The sequence below is a fragment of the Clytia hemisphaerica genome, unplaced genomic scaffold (genome assembly GCF_902728285.1).
Source record: "Clytia hemisphaerica strain Z4C2 unplaced genomic scaffold, Clytia hemisphaerica genome assembly, whole genome shotgun sequence".
Classification (NCBI taxonomy): Eukaryota; Metazoa; Cnidaria; class Hydrozoa; order Leptothecata; family Clytiidae; genus Clytia; species Clytia hemisphaerica.
The window spans coordinates 20,583-34,414 of NW_027103882.1; the positions used below are offsets into that span (position 1 = coordinate 20,583).

The 13,832-nt window shown below is 35.0% G+C and overlaps 3 protein-coding genes across 3 annotated transcripts in view; all 3 read left to right on the forward strand.

Moving 5' to 3' along the window:
- The first annotated feature begins 274 nt into the window (after positions 1–274).
- Positions 275–3,007, forward strand: LOC136808500 (uncharacterized). The gene is made up of 8 exons (XM_067065027.1): positions 275–297; positions 569–645; positions 1,477–1,521; positions 1,671–1,829; positions 2,224–2,265; positions 2,495–2,533; positions 2,702–2,746; positions 2,929–3,007. The coding sequence occupies exons 4-8, from the start codon at positions 1,705–1,707 to the stop codon at positions 3,005–3,007; spliced, it is 330 nt and encodes a 109-aa protein (XP_066921128.1). The 5' UTR covers positions 275–297; positions 569–645; positions 1,477–1,521; positions 1,671–1,704.
- A 2,607-nt stretch (positions 3,008–5,614) lies between these two features.
- LOC136808491 (uncharacterized) lies at positions 5,615–7,966 on the forward strand. The gene is made up of 4 exons (XM_067065023.1): positions 5,615–5,658; positions 6,025–6,069; positions 6,356–6,521; positions 7,833–7,966. Exons 1-4 carry the CDS (start codon positions 5,623–5,625, stop codon positions 7,946–7,948), a joined length of 363 nt encoding a protein of 120 aa, XP_066921124.1. The 5' UTR covers positions 5,615–5,622; the 3' UTR covers positions 7,949–7,966.
- Positions 7,967–13,795: 5,829 nt separating this feature from the next.
- The window catches only part of LOC136808501 (intermembrane lipid transfer protein Vps13-like), a 5,748-nt gene continuing 5,711 nt past the window's right edge, over positions 13,796–13,832 (forward strand). The window contains exon 1 of the mRNA XM_067065028.1: positions 13,796–13,825. Within this exon, the coding sequence (XP_066921129.1) occupies positions 13,796–13,825 (30 nt within the window). The remainder of the gene's footprint in view (positions 13,826–13,832) is intronic.

A 13,832-nucleotide genomic window follows, 5' to 3' on the forward strand; every position in this document is an offset into this window, starting at 1 on the left:
AATTTTTTGTAACCATAGCAAATACAAAGAATTCTCAAACAGTCGTTATTTGGTAAAAGAGTAAATTCCTATAAACCATATGTTTTTGGAATCGTCTTTAATGAGCTCTTTCATATTCCATCATCAGTTTAGTAATGATTTCCCCTTCAAGGAGCAAGTGACTTTTCAAATCAATTTATCTTTCTAACTTTAGATACTAAACGTGAAGCTAATGATCACTACAACAGAATAGCACCACCCAAACCTAGAGATGTTACCACAAAGGCTAGCTAAGAGCTAAGAGGAAAATTGATAAAGGTTTGTGATTTATTGTAAATCTTTGGACAAGTGTGCATGAATTTTTATACCCAGTGTTTGTCGTATTTTGTTTTCACAAAGACACTTCAGAGAGCAATAATCCAACAATCAAACTTATTTCTAACTTGTGGAAAGGTGATGCAAAATCTGAAGATATCACTTCCTGGCTTTGTTTTATTTTCTCAGGATTTGGTTCTTGAAACTTCAAGACTGCTTTTAAGGTAAATTCAATGAACTTCAATGTGTTACAGAGATATTTATTTTTTTTTAGAATTTGAGACTGATTTAGACTCCATTGCTACTGGTAGCCCTGCGTCCTTACCAAAGAAACAGGCTGACCCTAAAGAGGTAAAAACAAATTTGATTTTATAGTCTTTGAGCTAATGTGTGAGAAAGTTTCTTAGTAATACTAGAACCACAGTTCGTTACTTAATGTTCGATCGATATAATCGATTTTGATCCCTAGATAGGCTCTGAAGGAGGTTTCAATATTTTTTTTGTGAAATCGTTTTAGCTATTGTCAAGAGAGAATCAGCAAGAGCTACTCAGATCCATTGAGGACAACTTATCTAAGGAGTGAGTTGTTTTAGTTTATTTAACTGAAGTGAGCAAAAATTAAAGTATTGCTATTTTTTTTATGAATAGTGGAGAACCTGATCCTGCTTAAATTCACCAGAACTGCCAATTCCCCAAAAAGTAACCTGAGATCAGATTGTGAATGTTTTCTGCACACCACGCTGAAGCTCTAAAGGGATGTGTGAAAACAAACAATCTGACGAATATGCAATCTCGAAATCGTAAGGACCTCGTTCGTCTAAAAGGACTGGGAATGACAACAAAGTTGCTGCGATCGTGTTTATGAATAGGGCGCCGTATCAGTTTTTATTTTTCCGGCGCACAACAAGATTCTTGTTGTAGAATTTTCCGCTTGAGGACTATTTTCCTCAGATGTATAATTTTCAAGCGCCTTTAGAGGTTTACCGTGCGCGTAAGAAAATTATGAACATCTGTTATCAGGTTACCAAGAAGAAGCAATGAAACGAAAATTAGCTAATGTATTGTTCATTGAAGAATCAGTGAAGAATGTTCTTTGAAATACTTCTATCAATCTGAAATTTGATCCTGGTACTAACTTGCGCAATTTAAAACATATCACTATATTTATCTTTTCATTTATAGATTGCAAGATAAAAGAACTCAATGGAACGAACAACTCCCAAACTTGTGAGTAATGATTATACATGAATATCTTAAACAAAGTTAACTGAAATTAAAATTTGTTGTTAATTATTTCATGGCCAGTCTGGGCCAGTTGAGTTTTTCTAGGTTTTAATTAAAGGGGAAAATGTTCATGATTGTTTTCGCTTTTTCAGTCAAACAAATTTCAATTTCTCGGCTGCTGCATTGATGCAACCGTACGTACAACCGCCTTCAACCAATGTACGTAATCCTACGCCTGCAACGAACGTACATAATCCTACGCCTGCAACCAACGTAGAAGCCATTAATAATGAGATTCAGAATATCTGCCAGTAAGAAAAATATTTGGAATTCTAATTGATTTAAGGACATAAATTAGACACGATGTGGTAAAATTTCATTTACCATAGAAAAATTTGCCCTTTAAAAATCCAGACTGCTTTTTAAAAAAATGACTAACTAAATTAATTCTTACTTATTCGAAGGGGCGTGTACAAAAAAACATTTCCCATAAGGAGGGGCGTTTATTTGAAGTGTAATATGGTATGGACAGCTTTGTAAAATATAAAAAAAGATAAGGCTTGAGGTTTTAGAAGAAAGGTTTTAATGTTTTAAAGAATTGATTTTACATTTTGTTTCTCTGTACCAAAAGTAAGACTTCTAAGTAAGGTATTCTACTGATTTTAAGCGATTTTAATACTAAAACCTTTCGTTTCATCATTTCAGAACTGGTCAAACCAACCAATCTCAAAACTATCATATAATTACGTAAGTTGACATCCTTTAAAGTATTTTGAGGGGGTGCAGGAGTTATGTTTGGCAGTATGTTGGATTGCACTATACAATGGGTGTTAGGATGATTTTGGAGATTTGGAGAGTTCTGCCTATTTAATTCTGATTATCTTGGGGATTTTAAGTTTTACAAAAGTTCGACTTTCAAGTATTCTAATGATTTTAGGCAATTTTAATACTAAAACCTTTCATTTCATCATTTCAGAACTGGTCAAAGCAACCAACCAAATTATCATACTCTTACGTAAGTTATTATCCTTTACTGTATATATTGGGTTTGAAGAATTTAGAGAGCTCTGGTGATATTATCTCTGATTATTTTGGAGATTTTTCCTTTTTACAAAAGCTTTAAAACTTCAGGTATTCTACAGTTTTTATGCTATCTTTAAACTGAAACCCTCCTTCATTTCAGAACTGGTCAATCAAATCTATCACTTTGGAACGACCAAACCAATACGTAAGTTGATATGAACTCCCTAAAACATATTTTCTAAGTTCAAAAATTGATGGCATAATTGGGATCTTGGGCTATTATATATTTAAAAAAGAATTGTTGTTTAGTGTATATGTAATAGAAAAATTTTAGTCGTAAATTATACAAACACCAACGCATAAAGTATTCAACTCCTTTCCGTCTAGATTTGATTTGCCCCAGACGAATCATGGAAATTCATCAAATGGGTATGTATTATTGCCTTTGCCCTCCTCCAAGCTATAAATGATTAAGTTTTATAGTAAAGAATAAGAAACGTTATAATGTAATTAAATTTACTACATGTTAGAATTAATGACTTATTTTCTGTCGTTTATATTGAACTTTTTACTGTAGACTGTAGTTTGTAGCAAAACACATTAAATGTAACAAAAGAAAGGGATCAGCATCACATATTCAAGGAATTTTTTCACTGTTTCTAGGTATCAAAATCAGAATTTCATGACGCAAACGTCGGGGACTGCAGCTTCTGCATCGAAAACCCAAATGAGGTATGATAGCTGTATAATTAAGAATCGATTTGTCGACCACTAATTGTTTTAGATAAGTTCTAGATAAGGCCTCAATATGTGGTGTGTGAAAGACCATGAATATTGCCATGAGGAGAGCCATTCCCGGGAGTCAGCTGTATATATTTTTAACACTAAATACATTTTGTTTAAATGTCCTCTCTTTCAGATTCAGCGCCTCTCCAAATGGGTCGATTCTATCGCCAGTATAGTAAGTTCTAATCTTAGATTCAAAACTTACTTTTGATCGCCATCTAGACGAGAAGATAAAAAAGGCCAATAAAGGAATTGGTCTTATTAATCGACTTCGCAAGCATGTGCCTAGGAGATCTCTACTAACCATTTATAAATCTTTCATTAGGCCTCATCTTGATTATGGTGATATCGTATATGACCGCCCAGGAAATGCTACCTTTGTGCAGAAGCTTGAATCTATTCAATATAATGCCTGTTTAGCTATAACAGGCTGTTTTCGTGGAACGTCTCAAGAAAAACTATATTCAGAACTTGGTCTTGAAAGTCTTGCTGACAGGCGCTTTGCTAGAAGAATGACATTCTTCTATGGAATTATTAATAATTTAGCTCTATTAAGTATTTACGTAACTACCTGCCAGTAAGACTTATAGCACCAGGTGGCCTTAGAACAAGAAATCCTATTTATCCCCTTAATATACGAACTGAGCGTTTCCGTAACACTTTTTTTCCGTACTGCATATCTCAGTGGAATGTTCTGGGAGGTAATATACGAGATCTACCTTCAATTAAAACTTTCAAAAAAGCAATCTATGAATTTTTGAGACCCAAGCAATCTCATGTTTTTGATGTTCCTGACATTCAAGGAGTGATCTTTCTTAATCGACTTCGGGTCGGTTTCAGCCATCTCGACGAGCATAAATTTAGACATGGCTTCCGCGACAATTTAGACCCTTTCTGTGGTTGCCGAACTAACTCTGTTGAAAACACTCAGCACTTTCTTCTGCACTGCTCTATATATTCCCATGCAAGACAATCTTTGTTCGACAAACTTCAGACCCTAGGCATTATTTTTCATCCGCCGCTTAACCCTCCTTTTTTCTGTCGGCTTTTATTATATGGGGATGAAAGTTTGAGTTCAAATCTAAATAAATCTATTCTTTGTTCTGTTGTTGATTTTCTTAACGAAACTGGAAGGTTTAGCGGTGCTTTATTTTAGGCTTTTACCTAACAATTGTAGCTTCCTTCTCCAAGATTTTTTTTTTCTTTATTTACTTATTTATTTATTTTTTACATAGTCTAGTACCTCTGGCGATATAACGTTAGTTCCTAGCGGGGGGAGGGACTATATTTTATGTTTAAGTAATGTTTTGTAATATATGTTCGTAGTGTACACGTGTTTTTGTTTCAATAAAGATAAAAAAAAAAAAAAAAAAAAAAAAAAGTTCTAATCTAGTTTCAAGTTTTGAGTCTTATGAGAATGGGTCACAATGGAACCGAAATAGACTTTGCTTCCTAACTTCCAATCTTGATCTTTTCCAACCTTGCAAGAAACATCATTTTGCAGACTGGCCTTAATCTAAGTATATATCACTAAAACATGGTTAGAAATCATTTAACCCGAGCTTTGGTATAATTTTAAACCTTGTATATTTGGAAAATTTCTTGTTAAAAAGAATTTAGATCCCTTCATATTGTAACATAACGATGATTGTAAATTTTTTTTTCAGTGGTGACTTTCTAAATAGCCTCCTTGGCACTGATCAACGAAATGATTCAAGCATAATCGAAAACAATAGGTAAGAGCAAGCCCTGTTTTTCTACTAACTTGATTTTATTTGTAGTATACAGTCTTGAGGCGAAATATAAGGGCCGTATTGGGTCAATAAAATCTGTATTTGGCGAGGTTTTGCCGAGAATTTGCAGGCACGACACTAATTATTACCATTTTCTTTCAATTCAGTCAATCATCTAGTCAAGAGCATCTTGTTGGACAGCAATTTGACCCACAAGCTCAACTTTACCAACAAAATAAGCGGTAAGACATTTGGGAAGTCTGTGTTCAAAATCAAATGAAAGAGCTCCAGCTCCAGCTCATGCCTTATTGAGCTAAAAAAAGTAATAATCAACAATTTTATTTACGTTCCGATTGATACAGGTTTGGGAAAATGGCTTGAAAGTAATATTGCTTTTTAATAATAATTTCAGGATTGCATTGAATATTTCGTAATTATTTGGAATTTCTTTTCCTCTTCAATTTGGCCTTCAAAATAATTAAAATGAATGACTTTTTTAAAATTTTAGATTGGTTGAAAGAGTCACAGACTTGGAAGGGAAAGTGGCCACAAAATGTCCAAAATGATGACACATCGAGAATCCGCCGCAACCAACCGGGTAATTTAGTTATAAGCTCCTAAATGACTTTCTCGAGAATAAAGCAAATCATTTTAGTTCTGTAGTTTTTTTTGTTAACCAAATATAAAATGACTGTATTCTTTCAAATTCTGTGAAACTCACCCGGAGGGTATTCTTAGGGTATTCTTACGATTTCGCCAATCTTAACACTGATATTCTTATAAAAGATATTCTTATTAAAACAAAAAGCGTGTAATAGGTCAATAATTTCCGAAAATAGGAGGGGTTGATTAAAGTTTGGAGTTTCCCTTTTCAAGAATGGGGATAGATAAAAATAGGGACACTTTTGGAACCGTTGCACCCACTACGTCAGTATATTAATTTACTTATATTCCATCTTTTTAGAACGATCACATTGAAAGCTACATTGCTGAAAACCACTATTGTAAAGTAAGCTCACTCTAAATGATTTCTATAATGATTTTCCTCCAGCTCCCACTGGAAAAATTGTCAAAATTGGTTGGAAAGATACCCTTAATGTTTACCCCATTCTAAAATTACCTTATTATGATTTATCACCATGGGCGATTAGTATTTGTTGAAAGGACCAGGGAAATTCGAAACAAAAATATGATATCAAAAGTTTTGCCTCACACTTTTTTTCCTCACACGTTTTGCTTACACTATGTTTTAGGAAAATAAATGAATAAGTAATTTATCTTTTTTTTATTTCCAGGCTACTCTGGATTCTATATCCAAATCAGCAACCAGCATGGGAAGCCTCACCAGGGAGCTGATGGACGAAATTCTAACGGAGGACGAGTTTGCCACCTGCACGGTCAAAGGACAAGGCCAGACAGATCGGGGAGGAATCTCTGAGGAAAAGAGAGAAATTATTGAAAGTAAGTGTATTTACCACAAATACGGTTTTAATCTTAAAATTTTATGTCTTTTTTTATATAAAAATATGTACTAGAGGTATAATCAGGTATAATATGTAGTTCAGAAGAGGGTTGCTATTTCAAAACTCTATGTAATGTTAAATTAGGGATTCCCTACCGAGTGTTTTAAAAAAAGTTAACAAGTTTGAGTTTAGATTTTGAGAAAGCCAAAACTGATATTAGATATAAACTTTTGTTGATTCATTTTATGGGGGTACATACTGTTCTCAACTTCAGTTGAGCTATAATTCTCAACTTCAGTTGAGCTATAATCTGAGAATGTCTGTATGTCTGTATGTATGTCCGTCCGAAAACTTTTTAGGGCAGGCTGGACACTTCAAAAAAGGTCGGATTTGGCTGAAATTTGGCACACTTGCTCCTTGGGTGAATATCTGGGGGTGTTTTTTTCATTTTTTGAAAATTTTGATTTTTGGGGCCTGGGACGAGTTTTTCGCCAAAACGAGGCTAAAACTTTGGGGCAGCCTGGACACTTCAAAAAAGGTCGGATTTGGCTGAAATTTGGCACACTTGTTCCTTGGGTGAATATCTGGGGGTGTTTTTTTCATTTTTGAAAATTTTGATTTTTGGGCCTGGGGACGAGTTTTTCGCCAAAACGAGGCTAAAACTTTGGGGCAGCCTGGACACTTCAAAAAAGGTCGGATTTGACTGAAATTTGGCACACTTGTTCCTTGGGTGAATATCTGGGGGTGTTTTTTTCATTTTTTGAAAATTTTGATTTTTGGGGCCTTGGGACGAGTTTTTCACCAAAACGAGGCTGGCAGCCTGGACACTTCAAAAAAGGTCGGATTTGGCTGAAATTTGGCACACTTGTTCCTTGGGTGAATATCTGTGGGTGGTTTTTTTCAATTTTTGGAAATTTTGATTCTTGGGGCCTGGGGACGAGTTTTTCGCCAAAACGAGGCTAAAACCTTAGGGCAGCCTGGAGATTTCAAAAATTGTTCGATTTGGCTGAAATTTTGCACACTTGTTCCTTGGGTGAATATCTGGGGGTCTACAATCGGGCCTATGAATAATTTGAAGCCACTGAAGTTGAGCCCAGTGCGTTGCGCACCTTCGACTATACATGTATGTATTGCATATTACCCAAATTATTATCAATGCTACCATACTCATTTAATGGGGATTTTCCCGTAGAAAAAGGTTGAAAGGCTGTAATTTCGGTCTCTTACGAGTCCTAGAATCTCCTAGAAAAGTGCAGTCGATTGGAAAACTTCTGGTTTAAAATACTCTTTCCTTGTGTATTTTGTTTAGAGTACGTCAAGAAACGATACGGGGAAAGTGCATCTGATCCTACCATCCGCACGTTCATGCGTCAGTATTTCACCAATCGGCGACGCACAAAGCCTGAAAATCGAAAGAAGGCTTGAGGAAACGAAGAGAGGGAGGAATAATTCGTGCTCACTATAATTCGTTGTAATTTACTTGCAAATGTACTCTCTATTTTATTAACACGAGCCTAGAAAATTACAAAAATTAAGAACAATTCAAGGGCGTCTCGCAACTAACAGCAGCCTTCCATAAGGGAACTAATTTACAGTAATTTTCGCGTTGTAGGGTGTCTACAAACTACTTTAATCGTAGAAATTTTAGCGAGACTAATTTTAGCGTTTTAGCGAGTTTTCCCTGTTTCCGCTAAAATGAATCTCGCTAAAACACGCCGAATAGACAGATCGCTAAAATTTATCCACGTGAAATTTCTGGTTATATTGCCTTGATACATTTTCATCAATAGGAAGGGTTTCAGTGCAAAGAAATGCTAGAAAACGAATTCAGTCAATAATGTAATACGAGTATTCGCTAAATTTTATCTACGCGAAATTTTTTTAAATCGTGATTCGCTAAAATAAATTCAAAAAAATCAAGATTTTCCTGACTCGCTAATATACGCTAAAATTAGTCTCGTTAAAATTTCTACGATTAAAGTATGTTAAAACTTTGCAAAAATCTTTAGAAGCATGGAAGAATTAGGTCGCGAAAAACGCCCAAATTCACTTTCATACCCTTTCAAGTCGAAAATTTGTTCCGCGAGAGTTCGAAAATTAAGATCTAATAAAAAGGAGAGTATTTTTGCGTAATTTTAGTATTTTTAGGCATATTCTGTTTAACGATTTTCTAACAATTCAAGGAATTTCATTTGTTTCGATTTCCCTAGCGTAAAGCTATTCTTTGAGTACAAACATCGCTTTAGTTTTATTAGAGTTTTCAGCTTTTAATTTTTCTTCCCAGGTGGACTGGAATTAGTTTGACCTTTTAGTTTTCATCTTTTTATAAATTTTTCATTCAAATTAAGCACTATTTTTCATTTAAATAACCAGCTCAGTATTATTAGTTCAATTATTATGATAATTCAGATATAATACATAAATACATTTTGTGCTGTATATTCAATGTTGTATAAAAGATGTATATATATATCGTAAATTATAACATTGTAAATTCGTATAATTGTTTTTATTGTTATTAATTCCATTATTTTTTCTTACATATTATACAGTATTCAATATTTAAAAAATGTATTTATATTGTAAATTATGGTTTGTTCGGCCGCATCTGGAGTACGCTCAGTCAGTATGGTCTCCGTTTCTACGTAAACACGTAAATCTGATTGAAGGAGTACAAAGACGGGCAACAAAACTTGTTCAAAAATGTCGTGATATGTCTTATGAAGAACGATTGCGTGAATTAGATCTTCCTACGCTCGAGTTTAGAAGACACTTTTGTGACATGGTCCAACTTTACAAGCACATCAACTATTACGAAAAAGATACCATCCCAAACAAGATAGCCCGTCGAACGCGACCAAACAGAAGGCACAACTTTGAGATGATTCCAAACTTTGGAAGCGATGGACTCCGTGGTGTACAAACGAATTCCTTCTTTTATCGAACTATACCAACCTGGAATAAATTGCCAAAAGATGTCGCTGAGGCAAAGACAGTCAAAGTCTTCAAAGAAAGACTCAACACTGCGTGGAGTAAACACCCGAAAAGATTCAACACAAAACAATTGTAAAATACGTATAATCACGATCAGTTCCAGAGGCCCTCGTGCGCCTAGAACTTTGTTACATTATAATAATGGTTGTATATAATACAAACATTCTCATAATCATATGCAATTTCGATATCATTTATGTTCTTTTGAAATCAAACCATCAATGTTTTCTCATCGTTTTCAAAATCATCCTGAAAAACAAATACATGAAAAAGTAATTTGGGCTCCAAACTTTAATTACTTCGAATACTTTAAACTCGGGTTTTTTATTGGCAGGGGGTAACCCTGGTATTTTTCCATAAATAGAAATACTCAAAAAAGCAGGTAAATCGAGTTTTTATTCCTACCCGGGTTAAGCGAGTAGGGTGAAAACCCGTTTTACTCGAGTATATTGCTCATTGGGTATCGCGGGTAAAACTCGTATTAAAAACCCGAGTTTTACCTTGGCTTTGTTTACGAGGGTATGATTAGAATCAGAAAAAAAGTTGCGCCATTATTGTGAAATACTATGATATGTGATAATAACAACATCAAAAACTTTTGTTCATAATTTGCGGAAGAATTCATCCTACTTCAGGATCATGCCCTACTTGCAATTAAAAGTTAACATATTCTGTTATGCGCGTAGAGCTTCTAAAATGACTGCTACGCGCTCTCTTTTCCTAGTTTTTTCGAATATTCAAAGTATTTGTTGTTAGACAAATATTCACTTTTTGTCCGATAAAAAACTTATCGAAAGTTTATCTGGTTCGGAGAAAAAAAGTTTTGTTATTAATCGTGAGGGCGGCTGGGTCACTAAAATTTCAAAATTTTAAATGATTTCCCGACCCGCCCTGCATTGTGCACAAAAAGCTGTATTTGATTTTTTTTTTAAACTCGTGCACTGGTCGTGCTCTCAAAAAGACAGAACTCCTGAAAAGTACTTGTCTATTTTCTGTCATCATTTAATTTTGAAACCTACCATAATGCACTGTAATTTTTAACTCATGAAAAATGGCATATTCAATGACATATAACATTATATATTATTTTCAGATCCATTTCCTGACACCCCGGTCTCAGTGACCCTGTTAAGGTTATTTAGCCAGTGAAGATAACATGAGCTATGCCAATGGGAGTGGAAAACCGCTTGTTTTTAAATGAGTGGGGCTTTCAAATTCCAATGTTTACAGCTCAAAAATCCAGTGAGGATGGCCTCAGTGTCTCAGTGTTTTTTTTCCGAGCGGTAATGAGAGCTCTTGTAGCTTTTCAATGGGGATGAAATTTCAGGGTATTTTCTATCACCGGGACCATTTTTTGGCGGCTTTTTCCAGTGAGGAGGGGTCCCACCGAGTCTGTTTCTAGGGGCTGTTTCCTCTAGCTTGTGAACAGCTGTGAGAGAGTTAATCAAGGAGGAGATTTAACAAAACATGATAAACATGGATTAAAGATTTAAAATTGATGGCGAAATACTGTACTGTCATCAGCGTGCCTTATTTTTGACGATTACGATCTTCATTGTAAGGGTGCGATTTCGCGATAGCCGCATTCTTTTGTGGTAAATATGGTTTTAAGATTACAAAAACGCTGGGTCTTTCACTTCACCACGGAAAAAGTTAGCTTGAAATAGTATGTTACACTGAAAGAAGGAACATGGGATTTAAATTAAGTTTCAAGAATTTTGGTAACATTTTATTTGAAAGCTTGCGAAAAATCTCCATTCTGCAATGAATTCAAATAGGTGGAAATGGAAATTTTTGGTAATCCCTGTACCATTAATCTCTTTTCTGAATACCGAATAGACTGGCTATAGTTTTACTTATAATATATTAGGTTGCATTTAGTCTCGTGACTATTTACTCTGGTATTAATCTTTACTAATTTATCTTTTTACTTATTTTTTGATTTCAAAAAATTAGAAAAAAATGAATTTCAGCAGAAAAAATTAAAACAGCATGGAATGGAAAGTGCATTTTATTTGTAAAACTATTTGAACTGCATATTACTTTATCAAATTCGTGACCATATCGAAAAATTTAGTTTAAATGCGTTTAAAAAATCGAATAAAAAATGCATTTTATTTGTGAGAGCATCTGAATTGCATTTTATTTTAGTGAATCCGTGGTTCACATTAAAAATATAATTTTACTACGTTTAGAAAAGTTAATAGAAAATGAATTTAATTGAAACAACATTTGAATTGTATTTTCTTTGCTCAAGTTCAACGTAATCTTTTATTATACATTTATATGTAATTTAAAGTCTAGAATTTAAATACAACTTGATACCCAATGAATTAGAAATTCATCAAAGTTTTGAACCTAGAATTTTATTCTATTTTAATGCATTCTATATTCGTTTTCAATGGAATACGAGCATTTAGTTTCCGTAAGGGTTATCAGGGACATCAGCCTTTTTTCCTTTGCTATATACTCTGTTATTTTGTGAATTAATGGGTACATCAACAGTAAAGTCTTTCTCGTCTTGGAACACACACTTCTAAAAGCTTCTTTTGTGGGAAAACCACTCAGCCAAAGCACCAGATCTTTCCGTTCGTTGTTTCTTTGTTCCTTCGGTAACTCTCGGGGTCTTGATTTTTTTATACTGCTTCCATCCATTTCATTTCACCATTCTTCGCACTGACAATCTCTTTATTCCCGTGATCTTTTCAATCTCTCGCGGTGATTTGTGTGTTCCAGGTGAATCTTCCTGCGGGCAAATCAGTTGCTCAACAGGTTCTTCGTTTTCTGCACAATGCTGGACAAAAGGTTGGTAGACTTCTGCAATATTTGCAAAATACTTCAATATCGATCAAAAACAAGTTCCCAAGAGGCTCTGGGTGCTTTCCAAACCCATTCAAAGCTGTTCAAAGTCTTTGAAAGTCACCCACTGCAGTCTAACCTCAAGGGCAAACCACAAGGGCTTGATTAACTGGCTTACACCAGTATCAAAACGCTGATTTTTTCTTGTGGTTCCCTCAAAAGCAATTCAAAAGCAATGCAACGACTTCAAAAGTGTTTTTCTTAACTTCCATCCCCTTTCAGACACATAGAAGAGTCATTTTGCTCTATTTCTCATCATTTTTCACTGAAATTTCATTTGTCTACAACCTTTTGTCCGGCATTGTCTAAATTTTTAAGAAAAAATTGAACAGGGGTCTTCTCTGAAGTGGCAATTTTCCATCAAAGTATCTCAAATCGAACAACCAGAAGAAATTTCTAATTATTTCGACCATCACAGCAGGAGTTATACCAAAAAAATCAAAAAATCAGCCATTTTCAGAAGTATTGAGACCCCCCCCCCTCAAATAGACTCAAATGTGGAGCAATATAAAATGCTGAATCAGCAAAAATAAATTTTGAGACTCAGGAATGATCCTCAACTACAATAGAGACAATTTCAATCTGAAACTACCATTGATATTCCCAAAAATTTGAGCTGGAAAATACACTGAGTCTCAGAATTCTCAGACAATGCTGGACAAAAGGTTGGTAGACTTCTGCAATATTTGCAAAATACTTCAATATCGATCAAAAACAAGTTCCCAAGAGGCTCTGGGTGCTTTCCAAACCCATTCAAAGCTGTTCAAAGTCTTTGAAAGTCACCCACTGCAGTCTAACCTCAAGGGCAACCACAAGGGCTTGATTAACTGGCTTACACCAGTATCAAAACGCTGATTTTTCTTGTGGTTCCCTCAAAAGCAATTCAAAAGCAATGCAACGACTTCAAAAGTGTTTTTCTTAACTTCCATCCCCTTTCAGACACATAGAAGAGTCATTTTGCTCTATTTCTCATCATTTTTCACTGAAATTTCATTTGTCTACAACCTTTTGTCCGGCATTGCAGTTGTTACAGTTATTGGGCGGCCGGAGCCGGGTTTTTTGTCCATGGTCCCGCTTTTTTGAACCGTTTAATGAGATTTTGCACAGAACTTTTATACCACTTCTTCATGGGATGCTCTTTCCAAATCCTGTACGCTGACCAGCCTTTTTCTATATAATCATTCTTTATGACAGTTTTATACCGTGGCTGATTTAGCCATTTCAGTTTGTATGTTTGTTGTAAACTCTCGGCCGGTAATCTCAAACGTTCGGCCGAGAGTTTACAACTGCCGGCCGGATATCGAAACTCTCGGCCGGATGTTTGAGATTACCGGCCGGGAGAGTGTTATCCCGGCCGGGAGTTAGTTATAGTTTCTAGTCTGCAAAATTCACATTCAAAATCAGGAAGATGGTAGAAAGATGGAAACACAGCGACCAGACAGTCAGCAGGTCAGAT

Excerpts from the sequence above, each read along its gene's own strand:
- LOC136808500 (XM_067065027.1), top strand. The coding sequence starts at position 1,705 with ATGCAACCGTACGTACAACCGCCTTCAACCAATGTACGTAATCCTACG. Across the intron at positions 2,266-2,494 it reads CAAAACTATCATATAATTAC|AACTGGTCAAAGCAACCAAC; the intron begins GTAAGTTGACAT and ends TCATCATTTCAG. Across the intron at positions 2,534-2,701 it reads CCAAATTATCATACTCTTAC|AACTGGTCAATCAAATCTAT; the intron begins GTAAGTTATTAT and ends CCTTCATTTCAG.
- LOC136808491 (XM_067065023.1), top strand. The coding sequence starts at position 5,623 with ATGATGACACATCGAGAATCCGCCGCAACCAACCGG. Across the intron at positions 6,070-6,355 it reads CTGAAAACCACTATTGTAAA|GCTACTCTGGATTCTATATC; the intron begins GTAAGCTCACTC and ends TTTTATTTCCAG. Across the intron at positions 6,522-7,832 it reads AAAGAGAGAAATTATTGAAA|AGTACGTCAAGAAACGATAC; the intron begins GTAAGTGTATTT and ends TATTTTGTTTAG.